General features: G+C 39.6%; 1 protein-coding gene across 2 annotated transcripts in view; it reads left to right on the top strand.

Moving 5' to 3' along the window:
- STX7 (syntaxin 7) overlaps positions 1 to 15,335 on the top strand; it is a 56,695-nt gene that overhangs the window by 6,564 nt on the left and 34,796 nt on the right. For both annotated transcript variants that reach the window (XM_019967450.2, XM_019967449.2), the window contains exon 2: positions 3,355 to 3,505. In XM_019967450.2, the coding sequence (XP_019823009.1) occupies positions 3,421 to 3,505 (85 nt within the window). In that variant the 5' untranslated portion in view covers positions 3,355 to 3,420. The remainder of the gene's footprint in view (positions 1 to 3,354; positions 3,506 to 15,335) is intronic.

Below are 15,335 nucleotides of genomic sequence, written 5' to 3'. Positions count from 1 at the left end.
CCCCTTCCTTTGGTAACTGACACACTGCCTTCATGCTGTCCACGGGATCTGGGTCTGTCTGCCTCAGCTTCATGTCTTTGCCTTTGTTGTTTTTCATATAGTCATACTCAGGTATCCAAGTCTTACACCTGAGTTTCATAAATTCTTTTTAGAGAAGAGTGATAGTCATGTTTCCTTTTCCCTATCCCTATCACTTTTGCCCAGCACATGACTTTCTACTGATCAACCCACCCACCAGCAGAGATAGGATTCAGTTCCAGGATTCTGGTTCTAAAGCTGCCCATCCTTGCTGCCCCCTAAAACTAATGTCACAGAAGAGGGCAGGCTTGTATTGCTTTCATTGTTTTATATTATTAACTTTATCATTCTTGTAAATGGCAGACTTGATTTGAGCATTCTTTGGTATTGCCTTTCTTTGGAATTGGAATGAAAACTGGCCTTTTCCAGTCCTGTGGCCACTGCTGAGTTTTCCAAATTTGCTGGCATATTGAGTGCAGCACTTTCACAGCATCATCTTTTAGAATTTGAAATAGCTCAAGTGGAATTCATCACCTCCATTAGCTTTGTTTATAGTGATGCTTTTTGAGGCCCACTTGACTTCACATTCCAGGACGTCTGGCTCTAGGTGAGTGATCACACCATCATGATTATCTGGGTCGTGAAGATCTTTTCTGTATAGTTCTTCTGTGTATTCTTACCATCTTCATTCCAATTCCAAAGAAAGGCAGTGCCAAAGAATGCTCAAACTACCGCACAATTGTACTCATCTCACACGCTAATCCTGGAGAAGGGATAGGCTACCCACTCCAGTATTCTCGCTTGGAGAATTCCATGGACTGTATAGCCTATGGGGTCGCAAAGAGTCGGACACAACTGAGCAACTTTCACTTCACTCACACACTAGTAAAATAATGCTCAAAATTCTCCAAGCTAGGCTTCAACAGTACGTGAACTGTGAACTTCCAGATGTTCAAGCTGGACTTAAAAAGGCAGAGGAACCAGATATCAAATTGCCAACATCCACTGGATCATCGAAAAAGCAAGAGAGTTCCAGAAAAATGTCTACTTCTGCTTTATTGATTATACCAAAGCCTTTGACTGTGTGGATCACAACAAACTGTGGAAAATTGTGAAAGTGATGGGAATACCAGACCACCTGACCTGCCTTTTGAGAAACCTTTATACAGGTCAGGAAGCAACAGTTAGAACTGAACATGGAACAACAGACTGGTTCCAAATAGGAAAAGGAGTACGTCAAGGCTGTATATTGTCATCCTGCTTATTTAGCCTAAATTCTGAGTACATCATGAGAAGCGCTGGGCTGGATGAAGCACAAGCTGGAATCAAGATTGCTGGGAGAAATATAAATCACCTCAGATATGCAGATGACACCACTTTTATGGCAGAAAGCAAAGAAGAACTAAAGAGCCTCTTGAAAAAGTGAAAGAGGACAGTGAAAAAGTTGGCTCTAAACTCAACATTCAGAAAACTAAGATCATGGCATCTGGTCCCATCACTTCATGGGAAATAGATGGGGAAACAGTGGAAACAGGGAGAGACTTTATTTTTCTGGGCTCCAAAATCACTGCAGATGGTGACTGCAGCCATGAATTAAAAGATGCTTGCTCCTTGGAACAAAGATTATGACCAACCTAGACAGCATATTAAAAAGCAGAGATATTACTTTGCCAGCAAAGCTTTGTCTAGTCAAAGCTATGGTTTTTCCAGTAGTCATGTATGGATATGAGAGTTGGACTATAACGAAAGCTGAGCACCGAAAAATTGATGCTTTTGAACTGTGGTGTTGGAGAAGACTCTTGAGAATCCTCTGGACAGCAAGGAGATCCAACCAGTCCATCTTAAAAGAAATCAGACCTGATTATTCATTGGAAGGACTGATGCTGAAGCTGAAACTCCAATATTAGGGCCACGTGATGCGAAGAACTGACTCATTTGAAAAGACCCTGATGCTGGGAAAGATTGAAGGTGGGAGGAGAAGGGGATGACAGAGGATGAGATGGTTGGATGGCATCACCATCTCAACAGACATGAGTCTGAGTAAACTCCAGGAGTTGGTGATGGACAGGGAGGCCTGGCCTGCTGCAGTCCATGGGGTTGCGAAGAGTCGGACACAGCTGAGCGACTGAACTGAACTGGTTCAAGCAGATGCTTTCTCTTGATTGTTTTGTTTGCTTGTTCGCAGCTCCCCAGGGCCTAATGTAATGTAGGCTGTGTAGCAGAGTCAGTTAGCATGCTGACTGCCTGCACCTTTACAGTGTTCTGAGCATACTCCATGAAAAGATAGTTCAGGAGTAGTTGAAATTCTTTGCTGTGCATAGTCCTATCCACAGGGACACTCCTTTTTATCCTTTTCCCCTAACTATGACTGATGTGTGGTATGAACTGAAGAAGAACAGACCTTCATTTTACCTGCTTCCTGTGGCAGCTGCCCCACTTAGCTTCCTGTTCTAAGATACTGGCTTCCACAGCAGAATTCTCCTTACTCTTTCAGGGGAATGTGCATGTGATGGGCCTTTTACAGGGTTTATTTCCTTTTTTCTTAACTTTTTGGCTCTGCTCTTTCAAATTGAACCTTTTTTCCCATTAAAATCAGAGACCCATTAGTGAGCTGTTCCTGTGTTAAGTTAAATGAGATAAAATGAAATTTCTGGGGAAAACCTGAAATGGGTGTGCCATATAATTCATAATTGAATTCCTCTTCTCTGCCAGGAATTATTTTAAATGTTGGAGAAAGAAACATAAATAGTATGTGGACCCTGGCCTATAGTTGCTCACAGTTTAGTTAAGAAGGAAATATACAAATGGTTAAAATGATACACAGAAAAGGCACTTGCTAAGTCATCCTTTGCGAGATCAAAGATGTTTCCAAAGGGAATGGACAATTTGAACCTTATTTTCTTTAACATGTTTAATTCAGTTCTGTCCTATAAAGTCCATTTTTAAGAATATCAACATGTGAGTTTTACTCTTTGAAGAGTTCCTTTGCTAAATTTCAACCCTGTTAGGTACATCAAATTTGTAAAATGTATCTGAAACTCCAGTACTTTGGCCACCTCATGCGAAGAGTTGACTCACTGGAAAAGACTCTGATGCTGGGAGGGATTGGGGGCAGGAAGAAAAGGGGACGACAGAGGATGAGATGGCTGGATGGCATCACCGACTCGATGGACGTGAGTTTGAGTGAACTCTGGGAGTTGGTGATGGACAGGGAGGCCTGGCGTGCGGCGATTCATGGGGTCACAAAGAGTCGGACATGACTGAGCAACTGAACTGAACTGAAGGAGTAACTTTAAAATAGGTATAACTATGTGACTTTTCTTTTATGTTATTTAGGTGACTGCTGAGAAAACTGCACTGCTCACCAACAGCTGATGAAATTAGCGAACAAGCAAAGCAACCATGTCTTACACTCCAGGTGTTGGTGGTGACCCCGCCCAGTTGGCCCAGCGTATCTCTTCCAACATCCAGAAGATCACACAATGCTGTGAGTTGAGTTTTAAATTGACTTCACTATTTGTTGTCAGTTCTTCATGAGAACTTGGTGGAGATTCAGAAATGGACAACTCGTGTTCCTCCAAGAAGAGATTCTCTTTAGAATGAATGTAAGAAATAATTACGTTAGAAGAGATAACACTTAACTGCATTTTTCTGTAGTGTGTTAGGCAGCTAATAAATGTTCATTAATGAAAGATTTACAGATGTAGATACCAAGGTTTGCTTTAAAACTATGTGATTCTAGATGAGATCTGACGAAATCTCATAGCTTTGGAACTTGGAAGCACTTTCAAATTTTAGGAACTTTTGTTTATTAAAAATAAAATCTGACTGGATATGATATAGGTTAATTTTGTCAGGGTAAATGTGTAGTATATTATTAAGGACAGGGATGAACTAAAGCGGGGGTATTGTTATCTCCTGAGGCAGATGTAGAAGATAACTCGATTCCCCACAAATTATCCTTTGCTGTACTTGTCAAAGACGGAATACTAGAAAACTAGTTTAATGTGGCATATTGTTAGGAATTATTACTTCTCAGAGTATATATAATAATTTTTTTTTTAAAAATCACAGATCTGATCTATAGGTTTATTTGACTTTTTGTTTCTGAATCACAGCTAATCCTATACCTGGATCATTCTAGTCATTTTGCAATCAGTATTTTGGTCGTCCAGACTTACCTAAACTCTTTCAGGATATATTAACCTACATAGTTGTATTTTTCAGCCTACTTCGTTAAGGCTACTCTGTTTGCCAGAGTGCTGACACACTGGAACATCTGAAATGTTTTCAGATGACCAACTGTGTTTCTGTAATCATTAACTTCCCAACAGTTATTACTCTACCTGAAAGATTGAAGTGAGATATTAGTGTGTTTTGGAGTCAAAGGGAGTAAATTAGATTACAGATGATTCTAAAAAAGTGCTGCTGTGCTCAGCAGTGTAAGGTAACTCATATTGCGATTTGGAGTAACTCTAGTTTTCTTTGGCTGTTCTTGGAGGAGCAAGGAAGGGAATGGCGTGGAGGTCCCACCTTATCCCCGAGAGTCCGTAGGATCGGTGCACTGACGGTTGTTCCAGTTTGTCCAGGGGCACCAGTGTTGGCTCCACCTTGCTCTTCTGGCTGCAGATCTGTTCTCGTAGTTAACTAAAAGGGCCTCTCCTTTCTGTGGCTCCCTGGCTGCTGATTAGAAATAATGCTAGTCTGCCTCAGGCTACCTGTGGGAAGATAAAGAGAGTTTATAATTTTAATTTGCATATGTGGAAAATCAGGACCTTTATCCAAGAAGGGAGGCCAGGAGGTCTTTTTCCATAGGATAGGATTGGTATCTTATGTTGGGAAAGCTAAATGGCGTCAGGAATTCTGGGAAGAAGATGGGAATGACTGTAGTGCCCAGAGATTACAGAAGCAGTGTGCACTTAGTGGTATGAAGGATGCATGGATGGGAAATGGTGTGTGAGCTTGAACTGGAAGGAAGATAGAGTTAACTTCAGTTAGGTCAAGCTCCCTCAGAAAGAGATCGGTTTATGAGGTAAATTGGACCAGAGTTGCATACTCATGGCATGGTTGATAGCTAAATATGTGACTACATTGTGGTTTGGGGCAGTCTTGGAGTATGTGGAAGGGTGAAGAGAAGACCCGAAACTCTTGTTTTTAATAGCCTTGTGAAGAGCCGTTAAAGAGACTGGGACTGTTCAACTCTGGGAAGGTACAGTCACCACCTTCAGATATTTGAAGCACTATCTTGTCTGAAACACAAGGAATATACCTGCTTGATCATAGAGTTCTCCACAGATGAACAGAGCCACAGTAGTCAGCCTTCAGCTTACGAAGGAGTAAGGGCATTTGAGCAATCCTAGTTGTTAAGAGAGAGAATTGTCTACCTCAGAAGCAGTGCAGTTCTGAGCAGCATATCGTGGTAAGATATTTCTCAGGTCTGTTACTCAGAGTTTTAGATACCTGAATAATGGTTCAGACTGAGTGACTTTAAAGTTTTGATATTAAGTCTTTATTCATTCAGCAAATAATTTATTGAGCCCCAACTGCTTGCTCGTCACTGTTTAAGACCCTGGGTATCCAGCAGTAAACAAGATCCAAACGGTCCTGTTCTGTAGTTTCCAGTGTGAGGAGAAACCAGTGGTTTTTTTTTTTTTTTTTAATTAATGAGCAACTTAATTTCCCATGAAGGAAAAAAAATAATGAGAGTGATGTGAGAGCAGGTGATTAGGGAGAAGCTGCCTTAGCTTAGAGAATCCTCTGAATGCAGAAGAGGAGGGGCTGATAGTGAGAAGATACTGGGGAAGAGCAATTAGTTGGAAGCCTGCTAACAGCTGGAAAACTACTAACAGCTGGTAGTTTTAAAAAGCAGTCCAGAGCTTAGGGTGTTCAGAAAACAGGAAAAAAAGAAAAATCCAGTGTGGCTGATGCACAGCACTTGAGGCAAGAGTGGCAAGAGACAGAACTGGGAGAGGAGGCCAGTCAGGTCACCTAGAGCTGTGGAGGCCATGTGAGGCCTTGTGGAGCTTAGATTTCAGTCCAAGAGGCAGGGAAGAGACAGAATCAGATCTGCACGTTGGAAAGATTACTTTGGCTGCTGCTTAGTAAATAGACTTTGAGGAAATAGAAAGAGGACACCCTGGCTATGGCAGGGTTTTGAAGAGAGAGGTGTTGCTTGCCCCAGAGTGGTAGCTGGGGGAGGTGGTGAGAAGTGCTGGATGTACTGTGGAGGCACAGACAGCAGGACTTGTAATGCTTGGGGTGGGGTGGGGGCGAGAGGGAGAGAGGAGATCTGGGTGATGCCATGGTTTTTGCATTGAGCAGCCAAGTGGATGGTGGTGAATATGTACTAAGATGGGAAGAACAACGGTTCAGGAGATGTGGGAGAATTTTGTTTTGGCCAAGTAAATTTTGAGGTGTCTTTTAAACATCTAAATGGAGGTGTCAAACATCTAGTTTAGATACATGAGTTTGGAGACCAGAGTGGCATCAGAATACAAATGATATTTTAAACTATAAATCTAAAATAATCACATAGAAGGGAGTAGAATTCAGAGGGCTGGAGCATTAAAAAAAAAAATGTAGATGTTGGGAAAGCAAGGAGAAAACAGCATAGTCAGGGAAGGAATGACCATTAAGTTAAGAAGAAAATCAATCTCTGCTGGGGAAATTAAAAAGAGTGTTTTAAGGATGGGTGAGGCATCATGTGTCTAATGTTGCCAAGACATCGAATAAGATGAAAACAGAGAATTGAATCTGGCAAACTAGTGACTTTGAAAGAATAAATCCCTGGATATATTCCAGGGATGAAAAGCTGGTTCAGTCTCCGCAGATCAGACCATGTGATGCATACAGTGCATTAACAAAATGAAGGATAAAAATCATATGATCGTTTCAGTAAATAGAGAAAAAACATTTGACGGAATTTAACATCCATTTATGATAAACTCTCAACAAAGATGGGTATGGAGGGAACTTACTTCAACATAGTAACATCCATAGTAACAAGCCTGCAGCTAACATCATACTCAATGGTGAAAAGCTAAAAAGCTTTTCCTCCAAGATCAGGAACAAGCATAAGGATACCCATTATTGCCATTTTCATTCAAAAGTATTGGAAATCCTGGACAGAGCATTAGGCAAGAAAAATAAATAGAAGACTTCCAAATTGGAAAGGAAGAAGTAAAACTCACTATTTGCAGATGACATGATAAATATATATAGAAAACCCTGAAGACTCCATCAAAAAACTAGTATGACTAATAAAATATAGAACTAATATAAACAAATTTAGTGATGTTGCAGGTTATAAAATCAATACTCAAAATCCGTTGTGTTTCTATACACTAAAAACAAATTATCAGAAAGAGAAATTAAGAAAATCCCATTTACAATTGTATCAGAAGGGAATAAATTTAACCAGGGATATATATTGAAAAATACCAGACATTAAGAAAAGAAATTGAAGGAGACACATGTAAATGGAGAGCTATTCCATGCTTATGGATAAGAACACTTAATATTATGTCCATATTATCCAATGTAATCTACAAATTCAGTGTAATCCCTATCAAAATTACGATGGTATTTTTCATAGAATAAACAATCTTAACATTTATATTGCAAAACATCCTGAATAACCAAAACAATCTTGGGGAGAAAAAAAAAAAAGCTGGAGTAATCACACTCTCTGATTTCAAACTATTACAGAGCTATAGCAATTAAAACAGTATGGTATTGGTATTAAAAACAGACAGATAGGTCAATGAAAAAGAATGGAGGGTCCAGAAATAAACCCATGTATATATTATCAATTAATTTACAATAAAGCCAAAAATATACAGTACAAAAAGGAGTCTCTTCAATAAATTGTGTTGGGAAAACTGGACAGACACATGGAAGAGAATGAAACAGGACCACCAGCTTACACTAATACGCAAAAATTAACTCAGAATGGTATAGACTTGAACATAAGGCCTGAACTACACAACTCCTAGAAGAAAACATAGGTGGTGGGCTCCTTCATATAGGTCTCAGCAATGATTTTTTAAATTTGACAACAAAAGTGAAACCTACAAAAGCAAACATATGTGGGACTATATCAAACTAAACCGCATAGCAAAGGAAACCAAAAAGACAAGAAATAACAGGTGTTGATGAGGATGTGGAGAAAAGGGAACCCTTATGCACTGTCTGTGGGAATGTAAATTGGTGCTACCACTATGGAAAACTGTATTGGAGGTTCCTCAAAAAATGAAAAGTAAAGTTACCACTGTGCTGTTGTGTTAGTCACTCAGTCATACCTAATGCTTTGTGACCTCATGGGCTGTAGCCTGCCAGGCTCCTCTGTTTATGGCATTCTCCAGGCAATAATATTGGAGTGGGTTGCCATTTTCTCCTCCACGGGATCTTCCCAACCCAGAGATCAAACCCTAGCCTCCCATATTGCAGGCAGATTCTTTACCGTTTGATCCGCCAGGGATTCCCATATGATCCAGCAGTTCTACATTTGGATTTTTATCCAAAGAAAACAGAAATGCTAGCTTGAAAGTGTGTCTCACTCCCATGTTCATTACAGCTTTATTTACAATAGCCAAGGTATGGAAGCAACCTGTGTCCATTGATGGCTGAATGGATAAAGATGATGTGGTGGATAGATAGATATACACAGTGGAACATTATTCAGCCATTAAAAAAACCCGAAATCTTGCCATTTGTGACCACATGGATAGACCTCAAGTGCACTGTATTAGGTCAGAGAAGGGGGCAATTACTGTATGATCTTTCTTGCATGTGAAATTAAAAAAAAAAAAAAAAAAAAACTCAAACCAAACAACCCCTAAACTTCTGCATATGGAGAACAGATTGGTGGTTGTCAGGGGTGAGGGGTGGAAGAAATCAGTCAAGGGGGTCAAAAGGTAAAAAAAAATATATATATATATTTAACTAAAAAGAAGATGGTTCACAGATTTGGAAAATTCAAAAAAAATAAAAAGAAAGGCAGTGTCCTATCCATGTTCCTTGTGTAGATGGAGAAAAGGAGGCAGAAGGACTGACCTGTTCCACTTAAAGGGACTTCCCAGCACCCTCTCACCTCTGTGTATATTACTGACCAGAACTGAGAGTCACATGGCTACTGCCAGGAAGGCCGAAAGCATCTTTTAGCTGGATTGCAGTGTGCTCACTAAAAATGGGGATTGCTCCATTTGAGAGAAAAGGGATAAATAAATCAATTATTTAGGAGGCAACTAGTAGATTCTACCATAGAAATACAAAGATGATCAAAGAAAAGGTGCATTTTTTTCCTACTATACAAGGGAGATTCTGGTGAGAGTATACTTGTGAAAGAATTGTCTTTGAAGGTGAGAGACTATGGGGAATGGACCACTGATAAGTGGTTTGCCTTTTTATCCACCGTGCAGATTTGTTGCAAAGTGTGGTGTGGACTCGAAATTTGATGGGTAAAGATGGAAAGTTTCTGAGTTCTGAACAAAATAGGAGGCACAGGCACCAGATAGGTAGTGAGAGAGAAAGCTGTTAGAAGTTTATGGAAAGAAGAGAAAGTAAACTTCTTGAAGTTTTGACAGTTGAAAGAATGAGTGTACCAGGGAAGCAGAGGAAGGTTGTCTTTTTTAAATTCTAAGATTAAATGTTTAAATGATGGGAAGTTTAGATTTCAGTAGAGCAAGTTACTGCTAAAAATCTAACCTACCATCAAGTGTGCATTACTGATAAGGGCTCTGCAGAAATCACATGGAAGTGAAAGGGAGAAGTGTGAAATTTCAGTTCACTTTTTCCCCCATCTGGTAATGCTAATAATATTGAATGTGATTGAATAAGATGATACTTTGCACCCCATTTAGGTGCTTCTCTTCACACTACATTTGCATCTTTTGAATTTGTGTCAGTACAAATTATCTAATTTTACAGAAGAAATCAGAAGATGCTGTAAGTAAGGAAATATCCTCATATTTAGAATATGTACATCTATTCAACTGAAGCTAAAGTCTTCCTGAGGATTGCAGTGGGAAAATTTATTTTCATATTAATTTTGATTAAGATCAATGAAAACATATAAAATACTAAATTGTATGGTTTAATTTATACCAAAAAAAAAAAAATATTGAGTTGTATGGTTTAATTTATACCAAAAATAGCAGTCAAAAGGCTTAATTCTTGGAGGAACCCCAAAACAGCATTTCATAAAATTGGAATTTTGTGAGTTTTCAAAACAGTATTCTGGCAGTCCTGTTTTGCAAAATGTAGGGTAGAGGAAACAAAATGTTTTTAAACTTAAGTAGGTTTTTTTTCCCTCCCTATTAAGCTACTTTTTATTACAAATAATCTCTAGTCTTGTTGATTTGCTTTACTCATGATGTATTTAAACCACATTACAATAATATAATTTATATTAAGCATAAAATATTTAAATATTCTAAATATGTAAATGTAAAATATGTTAGAAATTAAATTATGTTAAAATAATATCACTTTCTAAGTATATGCAGTAAATAGATTTAATAAACTAGAACTTTATTAGAGATTTCTCTGTGGAGCATTTAAAATGATTAAGAACCTGTTTTTATCCTAAGGGAGAAAGTGTTCTGTTGACTGTGAGTCAGCAAGGTGTTTGTGCTCCATTTTGACAGTATTCTCTATCTCTGGCCTTAACACGGAATTAAATCTTTCTTAGTGCAGTGTTCTAGGCAACCATTCCCAATAGACTGAAGTTGACGTACAAATAAAACCGATTGTTATCCAAAGACCAGAAGATCATAGTGCGTCAAAGACATGCTTAGATTTAGTTCTCAAACTTTAGATTTAGTTCTCAAGTTATTTTTTTAAACAGTACTATTTTCATTAACAGAATGAGGAAGGGAGATATACACTCGTTTACCCTTTAACATCTGTATTTTGTTTGGGACATCCTACCTGTGACATCCGGGACAAGGATAAGCAAGTCTCTGTGGGTTGAAAAGGCTTGAGCCTACTATATGAGGTGAACCAGAAGAGGGTGTTTCACAGGGCCCCTTCATCCTGGTGCAAACACACACAATTCAGAGAAGGACTCAGGACACATGGAACACACAGAAAGAATGCATGTTTTTGAAAGAAACAGATAAATATATTGACATCCCATCACATAATTAAAGACTTTTTTTAATTTTAAAAAATAGAAGTATTTTATACACACACATGTATATAGAGAGAGTTGTTATAGAAATTATTTAACTATATGCAGAGTACATCATAGAAACACTGGGCTGGAAGAAGCACAATCTGGAATCAAGATTGCCGGGAGAAATATCAATAACCTCAGATATGCAGATGACACCACCCTTATGGCAGAAAGTGAAGAGGAACTAAGAAGTCTCTTGATGAAAGTGAAAGAGGAGAGTGAAAAAGTTGGCTTAAAGCTCAACATTCAGAAAACAAAGATCATGGCATCTGGTCCCATCCCTTCATGGGAAATAGATGGGGAAACAGTGGAAACAGTGTCTGACTTTATTTTTGGGGGCTCCAAAATCATGGCAGATGGTGAAATTAAAAGATGCTTACTCCTTGGAAGGAAAGTTATAACTAACCTAGATAGCATATTAAAAAGCAGAGATATTACTTTGACAACAAAGGTCCGTCTAGTCAAGGCTGTGGTTTTTCCAGTAGTCATGTATGGATGTGAGAGTTGGACTGTGAAGAAAGCTGAACTCTGAAGAATTGATGCTTTTGAGCTGTAGTGAAGGAAAAGACTCTTGAGAGTCCCTTGGACTGCAAGGAGATCCAACCAGTCCATTCTAAAGGAGATCAGTCCTGGGTATTCATTGGAAGGACTGATGCTGAGGCTGAAACTCCAATACTTTGGCCACCTCATGCAAAGAGTTGACTCATTGGAAAAGACCCTGATGCTGGGAGGGATTGGGGGCAGGAGGAGAAGGGGACAACAGAGGATGAGATGGCTGGATGGCATCACCGACTCAATGGACATGAGTTTGGGTGGACTCCGGGAGTTGGTGATGGACAGGGAGGCCTGGCGTGCTGCAATTCATGGGGTCGCGAAGAGTCGGACACAACTGAGCGACTGAACTGAACTGTATAGAAATTATTAGTGTAGCTCAGTAAATTATGTTACAATACCACACATCAGGAAGTAGAACATTGCCAGCCTCTTGTAGACCTTCTCATGCTTAGAGCCCATCCATACTGTCCATAGATCACCAGCGTCCTGACTTCTAATGTCACCAATTAACCTTCCTAGTTCTTAACTTTATCTAATGGAATCAAGTAATTTATGTTAAACTTCTTTCTCCCATTAGGTTTGTGCACTTTCTAAGTATTGTTGCATCTGTATTGTTACAGGTAGCTGTCAGTCCTTTGTTTTCATTACTGTATTCAGACATACCATATCTAGTTTTTCTTTCTACTGTTGCTGGACGTTTGGAGTGTTTCTGTGTTTTTGCTTTGTTTTGTTTTTTTCCTTTTATGAACAATGCTGAGCACTCTTGTACATTGTTTTGTTTCATGTCTGTGTCTGGGAATTGGGTTGCAGTGTCGTAGGATAATGTGTATGCTCAACTGTAGTCGATACAGGAAACCAGTTACCCAAGTAGTGGCCCCACCAGCCACTGTATTCGTTTATGTTGCTCCAAATTCTTGCCAATATTTGACATCTGCAGTCTTTTAAATTTTACCCATTTTAGCCACGGTTGTGTCCCATTGTGATTTATATTGCAGTTCCCTGATTAGAACCAGACTTTTCAGAATTTCGCTGAGTGGGGAAAATCAATGAGACAATAGGGAAAGTTTCTAATTAGGCAAGCTCTGTGTGCATGCATGCACATTTCCTGAAATCAGATCCAGAGAGCAGTGTGACCTGAGTAAGCTGTCTAGTCTTCCAGAGCATGATTTTCTTATATATTTTTTCTGTGGGCTGGATTATGGTCTGTTCTAACTTTAACAGGCTATGATTTTAACCAAGTGAAATTGGTTAAACCAAGTAAAAAAATAAAAGTCCTGAGAGCTCTTCTAACATATGTGAGATTCTTCTCTTTGGTATTAAGAAACCAGTTGCCACATCTGGACCCTTCGTGCATGCTTTTAAATTCCCATAATGGAAACAGTTATCTGTAAGTTAGAACTAGAATTCCACTAAGAGCTATGTATTATTTCTAAATATTAAGAGGTGGGAGAATTGCAGTCACAAGGGATTCTGGAGTGAATCATGTCATAATTATCTTAAGTTATGAGTTGAAGGAAATTGATAGATAGAAATGACCACAGCTGACCACGAAACACATTTGTTGAGGTAAAAATTTACCGTACATATATATTACAGTAAGTCTTACCAGTGCTAATAAGAATTCTGTCATTTGAGTATTGGTTTAAAGAATCATCTAAAAGAGGAAGTTGGAGAGTGGCTAAAGCTTGCCTTTGGAAAAGAACCAAAAAAAAGATCCATTGGTAACTTTATAAAATATGAATGTGTACGTGTAGAAGTTTTCTTAGCAGAAAAAATATGCGTGATATGTCATATGTGTTCCAGAAGATTTGAGAAGTCAGGACTTTGTAGGGGGGCGTAAAATGTGTGAACTGAAGCCCATATTATAAATATTAAGGGAAGGTGACTGAAAAAAGATTTATGTTGAATCTTCATTGTTTTATTTTTTTTAATCATATATCTCCTATAGATTAAAGCTGTTGATCCAACACAGATTTGTTTAGATTTGAAGTAAATATTATTGGTTTCTCTGTTGTGATTTCTTTCCTTGTTTATTGAGAAGGATCGGCGCCTGGCTCTTATTCTCAGGAGGTCCTTAGGACTTTGAGATGAAACATAAAAATCTCTATAGTGGTGTGAGCCCTTTTGTTTCTTTTGAGAATGAATGCAGTTCTTTTAACTACAGTCTGGTGAAGAACACTCTTTTTGCACCTTAACACATGACTGCAAAAAAGGGAAGCTGGTATCATCAACTTCTCCTTTTTGGTTGCCAGAGCAGACTTTTCTTTAAAAAGAATCACCAGTCCTGAGAAGTTAATAAATTGACTGAAATGGCGTATTTACCTAGGAAATGGAGGTGTTTCCTTCCTTTTCCTAGGGCGATTGGTTGGTGGGTGTTGGTGGAAGGGAAAGCAGTTTATAGAAGGAAACGAGTAGAAAACATGTTCTCTCTCTCCACCCGTCCCTCCCTCCCTTCCTTAAAATGCGATATATCTACTTCTGATGTCACATGTCTGAAAATACCTGGTTGAATTTTTTTCCTCTTGAGGAGAAAAGCTTCAGTAGCTTTGAATTCACTGTTGTGATTTTCTTCGCCTAAGGTGTTGACATGGAACAGAGGTAGGGGTAAAAATTCATGTCTTAATCCAAGGGAATCTGAACAAAGAGCAGCCACCCTTTCTTCTCTCTGGTGATTTTGCCCACGTGACTGAAAACGAGTGTGGTTTACAACTGAATGTGAGTGAACGCTTTCTGTTTGTTTTAGGAACTAAAATTTATTTTACGAGCTAAAATAAAGATACAGCTCCAGGGAGCTCTGTCCCTCACTGCCCCCGTATGTAAACCACTGTCCTGAACGTGAACTTTCTTACCCTTGGTCCCAAACTCCGTCCCTAGTTCTGTGTAGTTTTTGCTCCCCGTTTGCAACCTAAATGCACACCCTGTTGGTCCTACCTGCCAAATCTGTCCTTTCCCCTCTGCCTCTGCTGTCACCACGCAGGTCCCAGCTCCTACTCTTTCTTCTCTGGGTGATAGCAGCCTCTGAATTGTACCCCCGGCTCCCATTCCTGCCCACCTGCAGTCTCTTCTCCACACTGTAGCCGAGGTGAAGGATGTCAGACCGTGTCAGCCCGCCATACCCCACCACACCCTCCAAGGCTGATCTTGCCCTCACTCTCCAACTGCAACCACTCTCCCTCTTTGTAGATTTCAGCCACAGTAGTTGCCTTTCCCCTGACTGAACAGTTGAGCTCCTTCTTAACTCAGAGTAACTGCACTTGCTTTTCCTCTGCCTCAAACATTTTCTCAAATCTTCGCACAGTTGGCTCCTCCTTGGCATTCAGGTCTCAGCCCAAAGGTTGTGTCATTAGACATATCTTCCCTGACCTATCGCTGTGCTTCCTCCACTCATTGTTTCTCATTAAACAGCTTTGTTTCTGTGATGCCTTTCATCAGTAAGTCTGTTGTTCAGTCACTCAGTCATGTCTGACTCTCTGCGACCCTATGGACGGCAGCCTACCAGGCTTCCCTGTCCATCACCAGCTCCTGGAGCTTACTCAAACTCATGTCCATTGAGTCAGTGATGCCATCCAACCATCTCATCTTCTGT

This window comes from Bos indicus, chromosome 9, assembly GCF_029378745.1.
Source record: "Bos indicus isolate NIAB-ARS_2022 breed Sahiwal x Tharparkar chromosome 9, NIAB-ARS_B.indTharparkar_mat_pri_1.0, whole genome shotgun sequence".
Lineage (NCBI taxonomy): Eukaryota > Metazoa > Chordata > Mammalia > Artiodactyla > Bovidae > Bos > Bos indicus.
This window is presented reverse-complemented; position numbering and strand designations above follow the sequence as displayed.